A 16,239-nucleotide genomic window follows, 5' to 3' on the forward strand; every position below is an offset into this window, starting at 1 on the left:
AATGCAGGTCTGACATATTTCTGGTTCCTGCCAGCTTTGCAGTAGCTCTTGAGAGAATGTGGTTTTTGTAGCCAGTGATGTGTATATCCTCTTTGTCTAGAACAGTGCTTTTTATTAGTTTCTATATTTCGTTCCACATAGCATGGCAAATCTTTCCTATCTGTAACTCAGTAAATATTTAGGTCAGCATAACTAAATGTAGCTAAAAGTACCTAATTCATTTTAAATGCTTCATGCATAATACCAAATAGCTCGACTTCATGTGCGTTTGTCTGTCTCTTTCAAATTGTTTTGCATTTGTGTTATCAAGGTTGGTGATACCTTTGTTACTTTATGAGTGAAGTTCTTTTGTTTTGTTATATATCTCTGCTGTTGTTGTTGTTTGATTTTATAACAACTTTGTCAGGCACAGCAGAAGACAACAAGAGTTACTTCTTTTTAAAAAGTAGTTCCTAGCATGTGGACACCATGACTGGGATGATCTGACTGAGACAAACAGACTGAGATAAGTAAGGTTAGCGAATTAGCGAGATTTCTCTGCATGGGTGAGAAGATGTATTGACTTAGGTTAAACAACCTACCGGGTATCATAATGCTTATCATCTGGTAGGAAAATGGAGAAGAAGAAAACTGAACTCTCAGTTACACAACATTCCAATGACCTACTGGATAATTTAATCACCCAGGCAGGTGTAAATGTCACCTAACCGCATCTTAATGAAATAGTTAAATTGCTGCAAATGAGTCTGTCCAACAAAATGGGTCACAAGTGCCCTCTCTTCACCACCTGTTCTAAACTACACTGATATTGGGGAACCTTTTCAGCTGCAAACAGATACCAGCCAACATTGCATCAGTGCAGTTTAGATCTAAAATGGCATAAAGGAAGGGATCAGCTTTGCCAGCAGAGGATTAACCAAAAATGAGCAAAATTATTCAGTGCACTGATTGGAGTTCCTGGCTTTAGTTGGGCAATAACTGAAAAATTCACTGACTGGTACATATGTATCAGGCTGTTAGTAAACATAATGGTAGTAATTAAATAGCTATATCTCTTGATCCAGTGAAGGAATATGCATCAAGTCTTCACAGCGCATATGAAATATCTAATAAATTAAGATTCCCACTTCTAGTATAAAGCATTTAGGTGTACCTTAACTTCCAAATAAATAGCCATGCAAATCTGAAAGGTCAATTAACATTCTATTCTAGTACTGTTCATCATTCTTCCAGCTACCAGTACTATCAATTCAGTTTTTTCACGTGGTACCATATATACTTGCTTATAAGCCAAGTCAAATTGCAAACAACAAAGATCCTGATCTGACATATCATAATGTGCCTGCAGATTAGGGTGTATGCTGTTTGTTCAACTGATTACTTCTAACAAAAATATAAAGTAACCAGATTTGTTGGCGCATTATGTGACACCAGATCTGGGTCTGTGCAGTTTGCAGTTGGACTCATAAGGGACTATATATGGTACCATTTTTCATGCATTTCATGCTTGCTGCATCTCATTAATTTAAATACGCTACACCACAATAATACTTCTCTGGAAACCCTTTAACCAATCTCTAAAATTACGTACTGACACAAATTTAATTTTCTTTCAAAACCATGAAAATTTATATCCACAAAAAATGAAAAAATTCACAATATCTGACTACTGTTTGACATGATGCCAATAATGAAAATAATTTCAAGTTATTCACATTTAGACCTGTTTGTCACATTTTTAAAAATCAGGCTTCTTGGATGCTTCTGATGGAAAAGAATTGCTAATTAACAAAAGTAGACCATGTATTCATATTGCTGACAATGCCTGGCATTGTAGTGATTATGTGAGCACTGAAACTGAACTTATGCTAAAATTTCACATATTTTAATTTCCAAGAGTGAGGTAAGAACCATCAAACTGTTTGATTATATACATGCAAATTTCAACAACAAATTGTGTGACTTGATACTGACTTTGTGGCCGTTTGTTCATACATACATACAGTATATACACAAGCTTTCTTTAACATGATAGCACAAAAACTACTAAACTTAGAACCATGAAATTAAATGCTTCATCGCAGTTGCAAGTTGATACTTGATTTGATTTTAAAGACATTACAATAAATTTGCAATTCCTCAATTTCTAACCTTTTGGACTTTTTCGACAAATACCTTGTTTGCCTTCTTTGCACAAGTAAAAAGTACTTCTGTCAGACAAATGAAATTAGAAAGGCATATCTGTAATCATATTTAGATGACCTGATTAGATTTTCTGACAATTACTGCAATTTTTTTATTCAAAAATGTCTTCACTTATTTAAATGTATTTTAATAGTTTACAGAAAAACCCTGGTGGTTGATTTTGCCAAAGAGAATCATTTAAGATAAAGAAATAAAATTTGGTATATGTGTTTGTATGCACATGTAGATGACTTGATTATATGTGTTTGTATGCATATGTAGATGACTTGATTATGTGTTTGTATGCGTATGTAGATGACTTGATTATATGTGTTTGCATACATATGTAGATGACTTGATTATGTGTTTGCATTCATATGTAGATGACTTGATTATATGTGTTTGTATGCATATGTAAATGACTTGATTATATGTCTGTATGCATATGTAGATGACTTGATTATGTGTATGTAGATGACTTATGTGTATGTATGCATATGTAGATGACTTGATTATATGTGTTTGTATGCATATGTAGATGATTATGTTTGTATGCATATGTAGATGACTTGATTATATGTGTTTGCATGCATATGTAGATGACTTGATTATGTGTTTGTATGCATATGTAGATGACTTGATTATGTGTGTTTGTATGCATATGTAGATGATGATTATATGTGTTTGTATGCACATGTAGATGACTTGATTATATGTGTTTGTATGCATATGTACATGACTTGGTTATATGTGTCTGTATGCATATGTAGATGACTTAATTATATGTGTATGTATGCATATGTAGATGATGATTATATGTTTGTATGCACATGTAGATGACTTGAATATGTGTTTGTATGCATATGTAGATGATGATTATGTGTTTGTATGCACATGTAGATGACTTGATTATATGTGTTTGTATGCACATGTAGATGACTTGATTATATGTGTTTGTATGCACATGTAGATGACTTGAATATATGTGTTTGTATGCATATGTAGATGATGATTATGTGTTTGTATGCACATGTAGATGACTTGATTATATGTTTGTATGCATATGTAGATGACTTGATTATGTTTGTATGCATATGTAGATGACTTGATTATGTGTTTGTATGCATATGTAGATGACTTGATTATGTGTTTGTATGCATATGTAGATGATTATGTTTGTATGCATATGTAGATGACTTGATTATATATGTTTGTATGCATACATAGATGACTTGATTATATGTGTTTGTATGCACATGTAGATGACTTGATTATATGTGTTTGTATGCATATGTAGATGATGATTATATGTGTTTGTATGCACATGTAGATGACTTGATTATATGTGTTTGTATGCATATGTAGATGACTTAATTATATGTGTATGTATGTATATGTAGATGATGATTATATGTTTGTATGCACATGTAGATGACTTGAATATATGTGTTTGTATGCATATGTAGATGATGATTATGTGTTTGTATGCACATGTAGATGACTTGATTATATGTTTGTATGCACATGAAGATGACTTGATTATGTGTTTGTATGCACATGTAGATGACTTGAATATATGTGTTTGTATGCATATGTAGATGATGATTATGTGTTTGTATGCACATGTAGATGACTTGATTATATGTGTTTGTATGCATATGTAGATGACTTGATTATGTGTCTGTATGCATATGCAGATGACTTGATTATGTGTTTGTATGCATATGTAGATGACTTGATTATATGTGTCTGTATGCATATGTAGATGACTTGATTATATGTGTTTGTATGCATATGTAGATGACTTAATTATATGTGCATGTATGCATATGTAGATGATGATTATGTGTTTGTATGCACATGTAGATGATGATTATGTGTGTTTGTATGCACATGTAGATGACTTGATTATATGTGTTTGAATGCATATGTAGATGATGATTATGTGCTTGTATGCACATGTAGATGACTTGATTATATGTGTTTGTATGCACGTGTAGATGAATTGATTATGTGTTTGTATGCATATGTAGATGACTTGATTATATGTGTCTGTATGCATATGTAAATGACTTGATTATGTGTTTGCATGCATATGTAGATGACTTGATTATATGTGTTTGTATGCATATGTAGATGACTTGATTATATGTGTTTGTATGCATATGTAGATGATGATTATATGTTTGTATGCACATGTAGATGACTTGATTATATGTGTTTGTATGCATATGTAAATGATGATTATATGTGTTTGTATGCACATGTAGATGACTTGATTATACGTGTTTGTATGCATATGTAGATGACTTGATTATATGTGTTTGTATGCATATGTAGATGATGATTATATGTTTGTATGCACATGTAGATGACTTGATTATATGTGTTTGTATGCATATGTAAATGACTTAATTATATGTGCATGTATGCATATGTAGATGATGATTATATGTTTGTATGCACATGTAGATAACTTGAATGTATGTGTTTGTATGCATATGTAGATGACTTAATTATATGTGCATGTATGCATATGTAGATGATGATTATGTGTTTGTATGCACATGTAGATGATGATTATATGTGTTTGTATGCACATGTAGATGACTTGATTATATGTTTGTATGCATATGTAGATGATGATTATATGTGTTTGTATGCACATGTAGATGACTTGATTATATGTGTTTGTATGCATATGTAGATGATGATTATATGTGTTTGTATGCACATGTAGATGACTTAATTATATGTGCATGTATGCATATGTAGATGATGATTATACGTTTGTATGCACATGTAGATGATTTGATTATATGTGTTTGTATGCATATGTAGATGACTTAATTATGTGCATGTATGCATATGTAGATGATGATTATGTGTTTGTATGCACATGTAGATGATGATCATGTGTGTTTGTATGCACATGTAGATGACTTGATTATATGTTTGTATGCATATGTAGATGATGTTTATATGTGTTTGTATGCACATGTAGATGACTTGATTATATGTGTTTGTATGCATATGTAGATGACTTGATTATATGTGTTTGTATGCACATGTAGATGACTTGATTATATGTGTTTGTATGCATATGTAGATGATGATTATATGTATTTGTATGCACATGTAGATGGCTTGATTATATGTGTTTGTATGCATATGTAGATGACTTGATTATATGTTTGTATGCATATGTAGATGACTTGATTATATGTGTTTGTATGCATATGTAGATGACTTGATTATATGTTCAGGACATTATGTAATTTTTAAAATTTTCTACATTTTCTTCATTTGTTGGACTTAGAATTTCTTCTCTGCATATATAGTTTTAGCAAATACAAATCAAATTCATTTTTAAGTTTTCATCTGAGTTCACTTTCTGTGATTATAGGGCTTTGTGATTCGTTACTAAAACCGGTTTCTCCTAAGGATTTTTAAAGTTGTAATTCAGGATTCCTTCCTTGAAAAAAGTTGGAATCCCAGCTCCCAAAGAAGGAGTCCCAATAACGAAACCTTTCTTGCAGTAATTCAGGACATTATGTGTGTATTATTTTCTCAACAATATCAATGTCTTCAAAAATCTGATGCTCATTCATTATTTAAAAAAATATTAGTATTATTATCATTAAAGAATGAAGATCAAAGGTAGTTGAGAACAATGACAATGCTGATTTTTATGTTACAACTATAACAATCCACCTGATTGTTTAATTATGTGTGCAGCAAGAATGAATCAAGAAAGTGAACAAGTCTCTTTCTATATTAATTTTCTGATTGGCTTCATATCATTTCAAATAAATATTTTTCTAAAGATGGTATACAATAAAATCCAAGTGTTCCAAACATTGCAGATGAATTTAAAGTACCATAGATTAATGTATGCTTAATGATTCTTATTCAAGCAAGGCATCAACAAACAATTAACAGGTCTCTTAATCTCATTATTTACTAATGCAACTTCACCTAATTCCTTTGCAATCATTTGGACTCTATTTGATATCCCAGATATTACACAATGTTTGCTTTAGAAAAAGAGCCAACAAAAAAGAAGTTTGCCAGAAAAGGCTTTGTATAATGAAGACTCAGCTGCTTAAATTTTTTACTTCATCCAACATTAAAAATGAGTATTTTTACACAAATTATTACATCCAGAGAATGAGTATAGGACATGATGATTGTGACAGTAACACCCAATGATATGTGAATATAGGGCCTGGTGATTGTGACTACAGTGCTTGGTGACTGACAAAAGTTCTTAGTAATTTGTGACTACAAGTGATTGTGACAACAGGATCTGGTGATGTGTGACTACAGTGCCTGGTGTTCAGCAACTAAAGGGCTTAGTGATTTGCTACTACAAGGCTGGGTACATGTGACTACCTTTAGAACATTGAGAACAGATTTGACAAGCCCTCTCTCTGCTCCTCTGACAATAATCTGGTTTCCAATGATTGTGTGATGGGCTAGCACATGGAATTGTTTAGCACCAAGAACCTGAAATCAAACCACATAATTATGTGTCTGTAAATCAATCAACCAGTCTGTGTTCATCTATCAGTTAAATTCATTATTCTTTGTTTACAAAATGAACTGGAGATGTCAGCCATCATAAAAATCTGCTATTTATATTTCTGACCCAATCCAATGTATCTTCAGCTTTAATCCCTACTGCATCGAGGATCTTAAGTTTTTGTTGTCATCTACTCACCCTAGTGAAACTTCATATCAATGATGACAATCTTCCTTCTCAATCTGTGTAGATGGAGTTATCACAAGAGAAGTCTATATAACAACATCATTTTTAAGCCATGAGTGCTCTGCTCCTTTTCCACATATGGCCACCAATCAACCAGTCTGTGTCCATCTATCAGTTAAATTCATTATTCTTTGGGTTTCCACCTTTCTAATTAACATGCATAAATCTGCTTAACCAACTGTAGCAGAACCAAGTAAACTTTTCTTGGAAAGTTGACCAAACATGACTCTTCGTGTTATTTGACTGAGACAATGAAAGTTTATCTCCCAAACACAGTCACTTATCACAGATGAAAAAGGAGCATAGTGGATTTTCACCCATTGCTTGCAATGATGCTATAAAAAGTGCTATACAGGTGGTGCTCAATTTACACCACAGATACATTCCTAAGGTTATAACATGAATCAAAATTGGTGTAAATCCAAAGTAATGTAAATGCACGTCTGTGAACTGCATGCGAGTCACATCATGGCATCAGCAATAGTGTAAAAAACAAACACAGTGACTTGAACTGAATGATATTTCTTCATTGTAAATGAATGCGTGTAAATCAAGCATCGCCTGTATAGCTATTATTTAAATAACTAAACATATCCATTTGAACTGCTGATCTAACTCTTCTGATCTGACCAAAATGAATTTCCAGGAATCCAAGACTGTTTTCTTATTTTTAACTTATAAGTGTTGACACCATCTCTGATAATCTTGAGTGAAAATAAGATTGTCAAAATTGCAGCAATGGCACTCAAACTGGATTTAAGACTGATACCATTTTCATTTAGGAACAACTAGACTAAGTATTTTGGTCAAAATACCATGCCAATAAAACCATCCATATTGGAGGTATAGATATAACAATGGTTTTAAAATGGCCATCATGGCAGTCACACTGACTGTAAGATCAGCAATGATTTCATTCTGGACCAACCAAGAAGCGTTCTGGTGAAAACCCTTTATTGCCATGACCAATCCATTTAGGTGGCGCTATACAGTTTCGCATTTTGCATAGGGTTAGGAATTTAAAGAAAAAGAATGTCCCCGGCTTTCCTCACTGGTTATACTGGCTATTTAAAAAAGACCTTGTATATCTTAGGTATAATGCAAAGAACCTTTAATTCCCTTTATTTTGGTGTATGATTGATGGGTGTACTATGGGTTATAGAGTATACAGCTTGGCCTTACTTCAAATGTGCACCTTTCAAAAAAGTGCTAGCTCTACTTGGTCATTTTCACTTCCTGAACTTCAGAGGTCAATTGTATAAAAAAGAGCCGATAACTTTTTTTACATTTTATATATTTGGTAATTCATTCATTGCACTTTCAGAAGCTGGTATTGTCTAGTCTGGCAAAATTCATTTTCCCTATTTTAATAGCTGCTATGTATAGTGTACTTTAGACTAATTCAGACTGATTTTTTAACACAAGGGAGCAGTCATTTTAGTTAGCAGTGTGCTTAAATCATGTAAAATTTCCAAAAGTACAATATCCAAAAGAAATATCATCCACATTACATTAATGTAGCATAGAGGTATGCAAACGTTCTCTCCACTGTGCATGTTTTAAATGCGAACTACTTCACCTTACATACGTCACTCTCTCAAAAGTACATATTATCTGGTGAGCGCCACCATAAAGAAGATGTAGGTATTATTTTTTATGATTTAATTATGTTTATATGGCTGAAACATTTAAGTCACAAGCATCAAAACAATCCTTATGAATAATTCTCCTGCCTTTTTCCCCACAGAACAGTATTTATGAGAGTCAGAGTCTCTAATAAGTCCAGCCTACCCCCCCCATGATAAAAGTGAGCTATTTTAAGAATGCACATTACATTTTGTAAACATAGCAACCAATGTTATGCTGAATGACAGGAACATGAAACTAGCCAGAATTATTTCTGAGATATCAACAATGAATTTTACAATTAGAAAAGGGAGGTAACTCATCGGCTTCATAAAGGTCAAAGGTCAAAGTGTAAAATATTTGCCTATTGTTTAATATGGAAGAAGCGAATTCACTTTCTCTTCATTTATTTTTTTATTTCATTGCAAATAAATGAAAAGAAACATTTTCACCATATATTTCTGTCACTTATTGCAACAGTTTTAAATTTAAGTTGACTCTATTCCTATATTCTAAGTCTTCTAATTTCCCCATAATTAAGGTCACTACTCACACAAATATACCTCATGGCAAATTATGTAAGCAAGAGAAAAATGATCATAATTAGCTTATTTTCATGCTTAAATGCAATATGAATGTACCATTTTATTCAGAACATCATACATAATTATATGAAAATAAAAAAAAATAATTGCAAACATTTTTTTATTTTCTTTAAGGTGGCGCTATACAGTTTCGCATTTTGCATAGGGTTAGGAATTTAAAGAAAAAGAATGTCCCCGGCTTTCCTCACTGGTTATACTGGCTATTTAAAAAAGACCTTGTATATCTTAGGTATAATGCAAAGAACCTTTAATTCCCTTTATTTTGGTGTATGATTGATGGGTGTACTATGGGTTATAGAGTATACAGCTTGGCCTTACTTCAAATGTGCACCTTTCAAAAAAGTGCTAGCTCTACTTGGTCATTTTCACTTCCTGAACTTCAGAGGTCAATTGTATAAAAAAGAGCCGATAACTTTTTTTACATTTTATATATTTGGTAATTCATTCATTGCACTTTCAGAAGCTGGTATTGTCTAGTCTGGCAAAATTCATTTTCCCTATTTTAATAGCTGCTATGTATAGTGTACTTTAGACTAATTCAGACTGATTTTTTAACACAAGGGAGCAGTCATTTTAGTTAGCAGTGTGCTTAAATCATGTAAAATTTCCAAAAGTACAATATCCAAAAGAAATATCATCCACATTACATTAATGTAGCATAGAGGTATGCAAACGTTCTCTCCACTGTGCATGTTTTAAATGCGAACTACTTCACCTTACATACGTCACTCTCTCAAAAGTACATATTATCTGGTGAGCGCCACCTTAGAAGGACTTACAGCCATGAAGATTTTGAAGCTGGAGACACTCCTGGCCATACTATATGTCTGACTGGCATCATTAACAACTGAAACTAACCAAACAACATAAGAAGTCTTTTAGCGAAAAAACCCATGTCAGTATGTATTTTTGTTTGGGTGATTTTCTATAGATGGCCCTCATGGTGTTGGATCAACAATATTTTCCTTTAGAACCAATCAGAAATCTTAGGGAATCTGATGGTGAAAACCCCATGTTTTTATGACTTTCCATTCTGGATGACTAGCAATAATAATAATTCAAATATAACTGCTGTGGCAACCATATGGGATGTCATATCAGCATCATTTTCACTTAAGACCAATGACATATTATAAGAAGTCGTGTAGTGAAAACTCCATGCTGATGTGACTTTCTGTCAGGAAGAGCAACACTAAAAATATATTCAATATGGCTACATGGTAGCATATCGAATGTCAAATCAAAACCATTTTCACTCAGAACCAACCAGACATCCTAAGAAGACTTTTAGTGAAAACTTCACACTGATATGACCATCCATTTTCATTTAGGACCAACAAGAGAAAATAAGAAGTCTTTTAGCAAAAACCTCAGTGATACGATCAGAAGATGTAAAGATATCATGATTACCAAGATGGCCACTATGGTGGTTATATTGGATGTCCATGTGGCACCATTTAAATCTAGGGCAAAAAAACTTTCTGATGAAAGTGTGTACAAAGTTTCATGGTAATCCTCCAAGTGGCATAGGAATAGTACTTATAACAAACTTGTGCTAAGGGACAGACAGACAATGGAGAACAGGATATCCCATCTGACCATACTAGAAACATTTTACTGTGAGACATACAGCATATTTTAACAAAGTGGTGAATAAATATCCTAACATATTTCAGTTTTTTTACTGTTGTACAACATAATAAAATATACACAGTTCTGAGAGAGGAAAAGAAAAATGTCTTTTTTCTAAAAGCCTTTCCTGTTCCCTATTTAAAGCCCAGAAAATATTAACAAGCCTCCTTCAAACACCCTCCTTCCACCCAACCCATTTTATGTTGACACCAACTATAATGATATTAATAGGCTTACCATAAATATTGAAGTGATTACTGATAATCAAAGGTTTGGGATAACAAATTACATTTTGGATATTTTAAAAAATAGTTAACATCATCAACCTAAAAAGCAAGTTAGATTAAGCCAGGTTAACAATGTTGATGACCTGACCTGCACAAAGATATGAATTGTGATGAGCAATACATCTTCTAAAAATAACTGTTTTGCCTACACGCATACCTTCCAACTCTTACGATTATGAAAATGACTTTTTAAAGATGGCTTTATGGAATAAAAGCAAACACTACAGAAATTACATTGTTGCGGTAAAAACAGGATAACTGACTCATCCGTCTTTGGTTTGATTAATGTTTCATATAAGATTTAGTGGAGTTAATCAGGAAACCTGATCAACTTTACAGTAGTACCTCAGATGCTTCAAACTGCACACATTTTTTCATGAAAGCATCTTCAAGATCAAACTCTTGATTTTAGAAATTTAAAAAATAGCATCCAACAAGTGATTTGTATTGAAGACAAAATGGAAAATAAGCTTCTTAAAAAGTGTTAATAATCAGTACAGAAGAAAAAAAACTAATATTCAGATTCTTATGAATAAAAGCTGTGATGGACACAATTACATTTACTGGATATCACATTTCGATTTGAGTCTGTCTCATGGTGGGAGATATGACTGCCATCATGTGAAAACGGAAGACATTTCCAAAAATTGTGTCAAGCTGAGAGATGGGAACAAGCCAATGAACTGCATAAGGTTTGGAACTGAAGTTTGAGCAACTGTACTATCGGTAAATAAAGTCCATGTGTAATTTACAAACTTTTCAATACAACATTTTTACAACTGCTGCTTCAGTTTCAAATTCTTAACATTTTAAATTACATGTTTACCAACTTTACAAATAGCGGTATATGACTGTCTGTTACACATTAATGAAAACTTGTCCAACACACAGAAATAAATAAATGATTTTACTGAGACATTCTTGTTAGGGTTGGCAGGTCTGCCTTCAAGGTGACAAGTTTCCATTTATATTAACCAAATTTTTTATGTATTACATTTTTAAGCATAGCTAAAATGATACAGTTAATAATGAACTCCATTGTATGTTAAAAAACCAGACTATCACTAAAGACCTTGCCTTCATAAGATGTCTGATGCTGGTAAACACAGGACCCGTGTCTGGTGTGTCTGGAACCTCATTTTCCTGTGGTATCTCAGTTGCCATGACAGCAATTATATCTTCAGCTTCCTCAAAGTCAACTTCCTCCTCTATATCCAACTTCTTGCTGAACAGCTTTACAAACCCCTCCTCAGTTTCTGAAATAGCAAAAAGTAAGAGTGACAAAATCACACAAGTTTTACAAATGTATTACATCATAGTGGCAGAAAACCCTTTTGAACTTGTTATCATCCATCCAACATTCTAAGTTGGTGGCATCCAACCAACATTCTAAGTTGGTGGCATCCATCCAACATTCTAAGTTGGTGGCATCCAACCAACATTCTAAGTTGGTGGCATCCATCCAACATTCTAAGTTGGTGGCACCCAACCAACATTCTAAGTTGGTGGCATCCAACCAACATTCTAAGTTGGTGGCATCCAACCAGCATTCTAAGTTGGTGGCAAATAGCAACAAAGTTAGTTTGTTAGTTCATATTCTGGATCCAAACTCATCCAAATCATTCCCAACCTTTGTTCTTGTATCTTAGAATTGTTTCCTTGATCTTTTAACATGTTAAACATTTTTTCTACAGCAGGATTGTTTTCTTTCCTATTGTCCTAATAAAAATGGCTTTATGCTGTAAAGTTGTTCAAGTCCAGATAGAGTGGTGCATAAGATAACAGTAACTAACATGTGCCAATAATTCAGGCATTATTATTATTATTATTACTAAATACAGCAGAACAACTTGTGTGTGCAATCAAAGTAAAAAGTATTCAGATAACAATTTAAAAAAATCAAAAACTGAAGAAATTTTAAAAAGAAATAACAGCTTATATAATAATATTAATAATAATGGCAAGACTAATCTTATTTTCAAAGTTATAGTCAAATTACAGGCATCTTATATGCCATACATATCTGAATGCAATAAATTTCTAGCATGTTAAGATTACCATGCTGTAACCAATATAGTGGTGGACAACTTTCACATTGTATATATTTTTTGTTTACTTGTGTGAAAGTCAGCATCATGTCACTGTATCATCATGTATATTAAGCATGGATTTCACATTACTTCACCACTGACTTTGACTTTTTTCCTAACTGCAACAGTTTGCTTGAATAGTGGAAGTATGTTTGGAATAAGGCTGCAGCGTTTACTAAAGTTGTTCTAAACATGTACACTGAACACAACAAATGAAATGTGGCTGCTGAATCAAATCAATTTGAAACTCAATCTTTCTCCAATCTGCAAGTTAGCAACTAACAACATGCATGCTGTACCTCAATTAACAGGTGAATATTTCATTTACTGTACATCTTTTACCAATTTTTACAACAATATTATTCTTGCAAGACATGTCTATATTGAGTATATCTGGCAATTTAGTTAAAACAATCTTATGTTTATCATTATATTGTTTTATACTGTTGCAAATATATAAATGATGAAAGCATCAGTAATACCAATTTTGGAAATTCTTACATGCACTAAACTACCAGTAAACTATGCTACATATAAACATTGCAGCCTATGATTTTAAATATGTATGTTTGCATAAAAGAAATTCCCCAATGTTGGGTACAAAACTTAAGTGATAGGGTCCAGACTATAACTGTTTCTTCCTACAATTATGAATTGACAAGACAACCCTAAATGTTATGCAATCACATGTTTCCAGCTGGCACATAGTTTTAAGCTGGTAAAAAGACCCTGATTTATGATATACCTAAGTGTGAAATACAGAGACTTATTGGCAAAATAATTTCATATTTTTTCATTCCTCTATCTTCATATGTGAAAAACTTATCCTAATATTTTCACAAGTGAAAATATAAATTTCCCATCATGCCATGCGGGACTTAATTGTGTGTGCCTACAAAAGTTGTATCTGCAAGAACAAAAAAGAGAGTACTTTGTGGGCTTGAACAAATAAATAGAAACTGCCTTTCTTTAGACACGGAAATTAATTTTTGATAGAGAAATATGACCAGACACCATTCACATATCTCCCTTAAGTTATTTCCCCTAACTTCCTTGACGACCATGACAAACCTACTAGGATGCATTGCTGAATCAGACTTGCATTGTTTTCAGATAGGGTTAAATAGTTTACAAAATTGCAAAAAAGTAATTTACTGCGACAGATTAGGTCAACCTGATACTACCACTTTCTCAAGTCACACATATTTACATGATCAGGCTATGGAAGTGAGATGAATTTACAAAAAGGAGGTGGGGGTGAGTGTGTTGTGCAAAACAGTCAGTTAAAATTTTCTAAACTTTGATTCTGGAGCAAGTGTGATATATAATAAAAAAAAAAATTTTTTTCCTATGTTAATATCGGATATACTGTGTTTCATCTTGTGGTACCAAAATCTATATATTTTAACTCATGGCTTCACCACTTGTTAAAATATAATGTTTTCAGTGCCACACAATGAAATTTATCTGGTATTAACTTACGAAAAGAAAATATTCTACATATTTTTATTTTAGGCTGCAGAGTTAAATATGGATTTTGATGATGTATATCTTTCATACTAAAATGTGATCAAAAAGAATTCAAAAAAAACTTACAAAATGTTGTTTTCTTTGTAAACTTGAAAACCACTCATCATATGATAGCTCAAAATCTGTGAGAACAATGAATTTCTAAAAGGAAAACCTTCTATCAATTAGTCAATAAAAAAAACCAGGTGTACCCTAACTGGTAATTTATATAATCTAAATGTGGCAGATATTATTGTTAATCACCATTTATGTAAAACCCTCTATCATTGATAAAATACTTTTACCTAACGAAAAGGTATCGTCATCTTCTTAAATGCACACCATGCACAACATATGGCAATAAGGTAAAGGACAATGAACTCAAATTATTTTGCGGAAACCATTTTTCTTTGTTCTATCTTGATGACTTTGGCCTGTTACCTGTTCAACCCAAATAATTGATAAATGCCTTTCTTTTCTTGTGTACAACCCATACAAAAGGTTTAATCATAGTTTGTGGTTTTCAACTTTTGCGAGGTATTTTGTTAAAGCTTTTTAAAAAATCTGAAATTGGTCTTTGATCTTTTAACCCCCAAATCAACTGATGTTTTCCTTTAACACATGCAAGCCAGAAAAAAGTGGTACAGAATTTATAGAAATAATTGTTTCTTCTTTTAATCCATGACACCTTGACCTTCAAACTTTAACCCCAAGATGAATTAGTGTATTCCTTGTCTTAAATGCAAGCCATCCATAAGTTTGGTCAATACAGGCAATAAAGAACTCAAGATATTATGCAAAAACCTTTTTTCTTTTTAAAATCACTGTGACCTTGACCTTTGACCCATTAAATCAAAAATCAATAGGTTTCTTTCTTATCTCAAATGGAAGACATTTACAAAGTGTTGTCAAGGTATCTGATATAAAACTCAAATTACTGTGTTGAAACTGTTTTCCTTGTCTTACCTTCTTGTTTTTCATTGTCAGTGATGGTAGTCCTACATGTAAGACCTCAATGCTGATATTTACGCTCTGGGCGTAAAGGTCTTACTGCCTAACTAACGGCACTGTGTATCATATTTTGTTGTTGACTAACATTGTAACGAAAGTGAAATTTTCAGGAATATCTCACACAAATGGCAACTAAAATAATGACACTTTTCTACATACAAAGTAAAGTCATAATGTTTTAGTCAGACTTTACTTACTCTGATGTTTTTTCTCTAATAAATTCAAATTCTCACAAAAGAAATGGACCTGTTTTCAAGTTTCTCTGGCCTACATTTCAGTTGGCTGGAAAGCAATGAAAGCCAGAAAGGCCAAAATTGAGTTAAGTTGAAATATTATTCTTTAATGAAATGCATACAAATATATTATGCCTATTGGAACTGTAAGCAATGATTCGTTTCATTTAAGAAACATATCCTCCACATGAACCTGCTTGAACATACTTCGGTACACCTCGACTACCGTCGCATTTCAACAAATTCAAATGTATGTCAACGGAACATGAAAATGTGTCCATTTCTTAGGGT

At 32.7% G+C, this 16,239-nt stretch overlaps 1 protein-coding gene across 2 annotated transcripts in view; it reads right to left on the bottom strand.

Moving 5' to 3' along the window:
- Window positions 1-16,239, bottom strand: part of LOC149806033 (folliculin-like) — a 40,021-nt gene that overhangs the window by 9,872 nt on the left and 13,910 nt on the right. The window contains exons 5-6 of one of the 2 annotated variants that reach the window (XM_089950888.1): window positions 12,183-12,361; window positions 6,580-6,693 (exon numbers count right to left, since the gene is read on the bottom strand). In XM_089950888.1, coding sequence (XP_089807014.1) covers window positions 6,580-6,693; window positions 12,183-12,361 — 293 coding nt within the window. The remainder of the gene's footprint in view (window positions 1-6,579; window positions 6,694-12,182; window positions 12,362-16,239) is intronic. The other variant, XM_089950889.1, reaches the window with a different exon arrangement.

The sequence above is a fragment of the Sinohyriopsis cumingii genome, chromosome 2 (genome assembly GCF_028554795.1).
Source record: "Sinohyriopsis cumingii isolate HCF-2022 chromosome 2, ASM2855479v2, whole genome shotgun sequence".
Taxonomy (NCBI): domain Eukaryota; kingdom Metazoa; phylum Mollusca; class Bivalvia; order Unionida; family Unionidae; genus Sinohyriopsis; species Sinohyriopsis cumingii.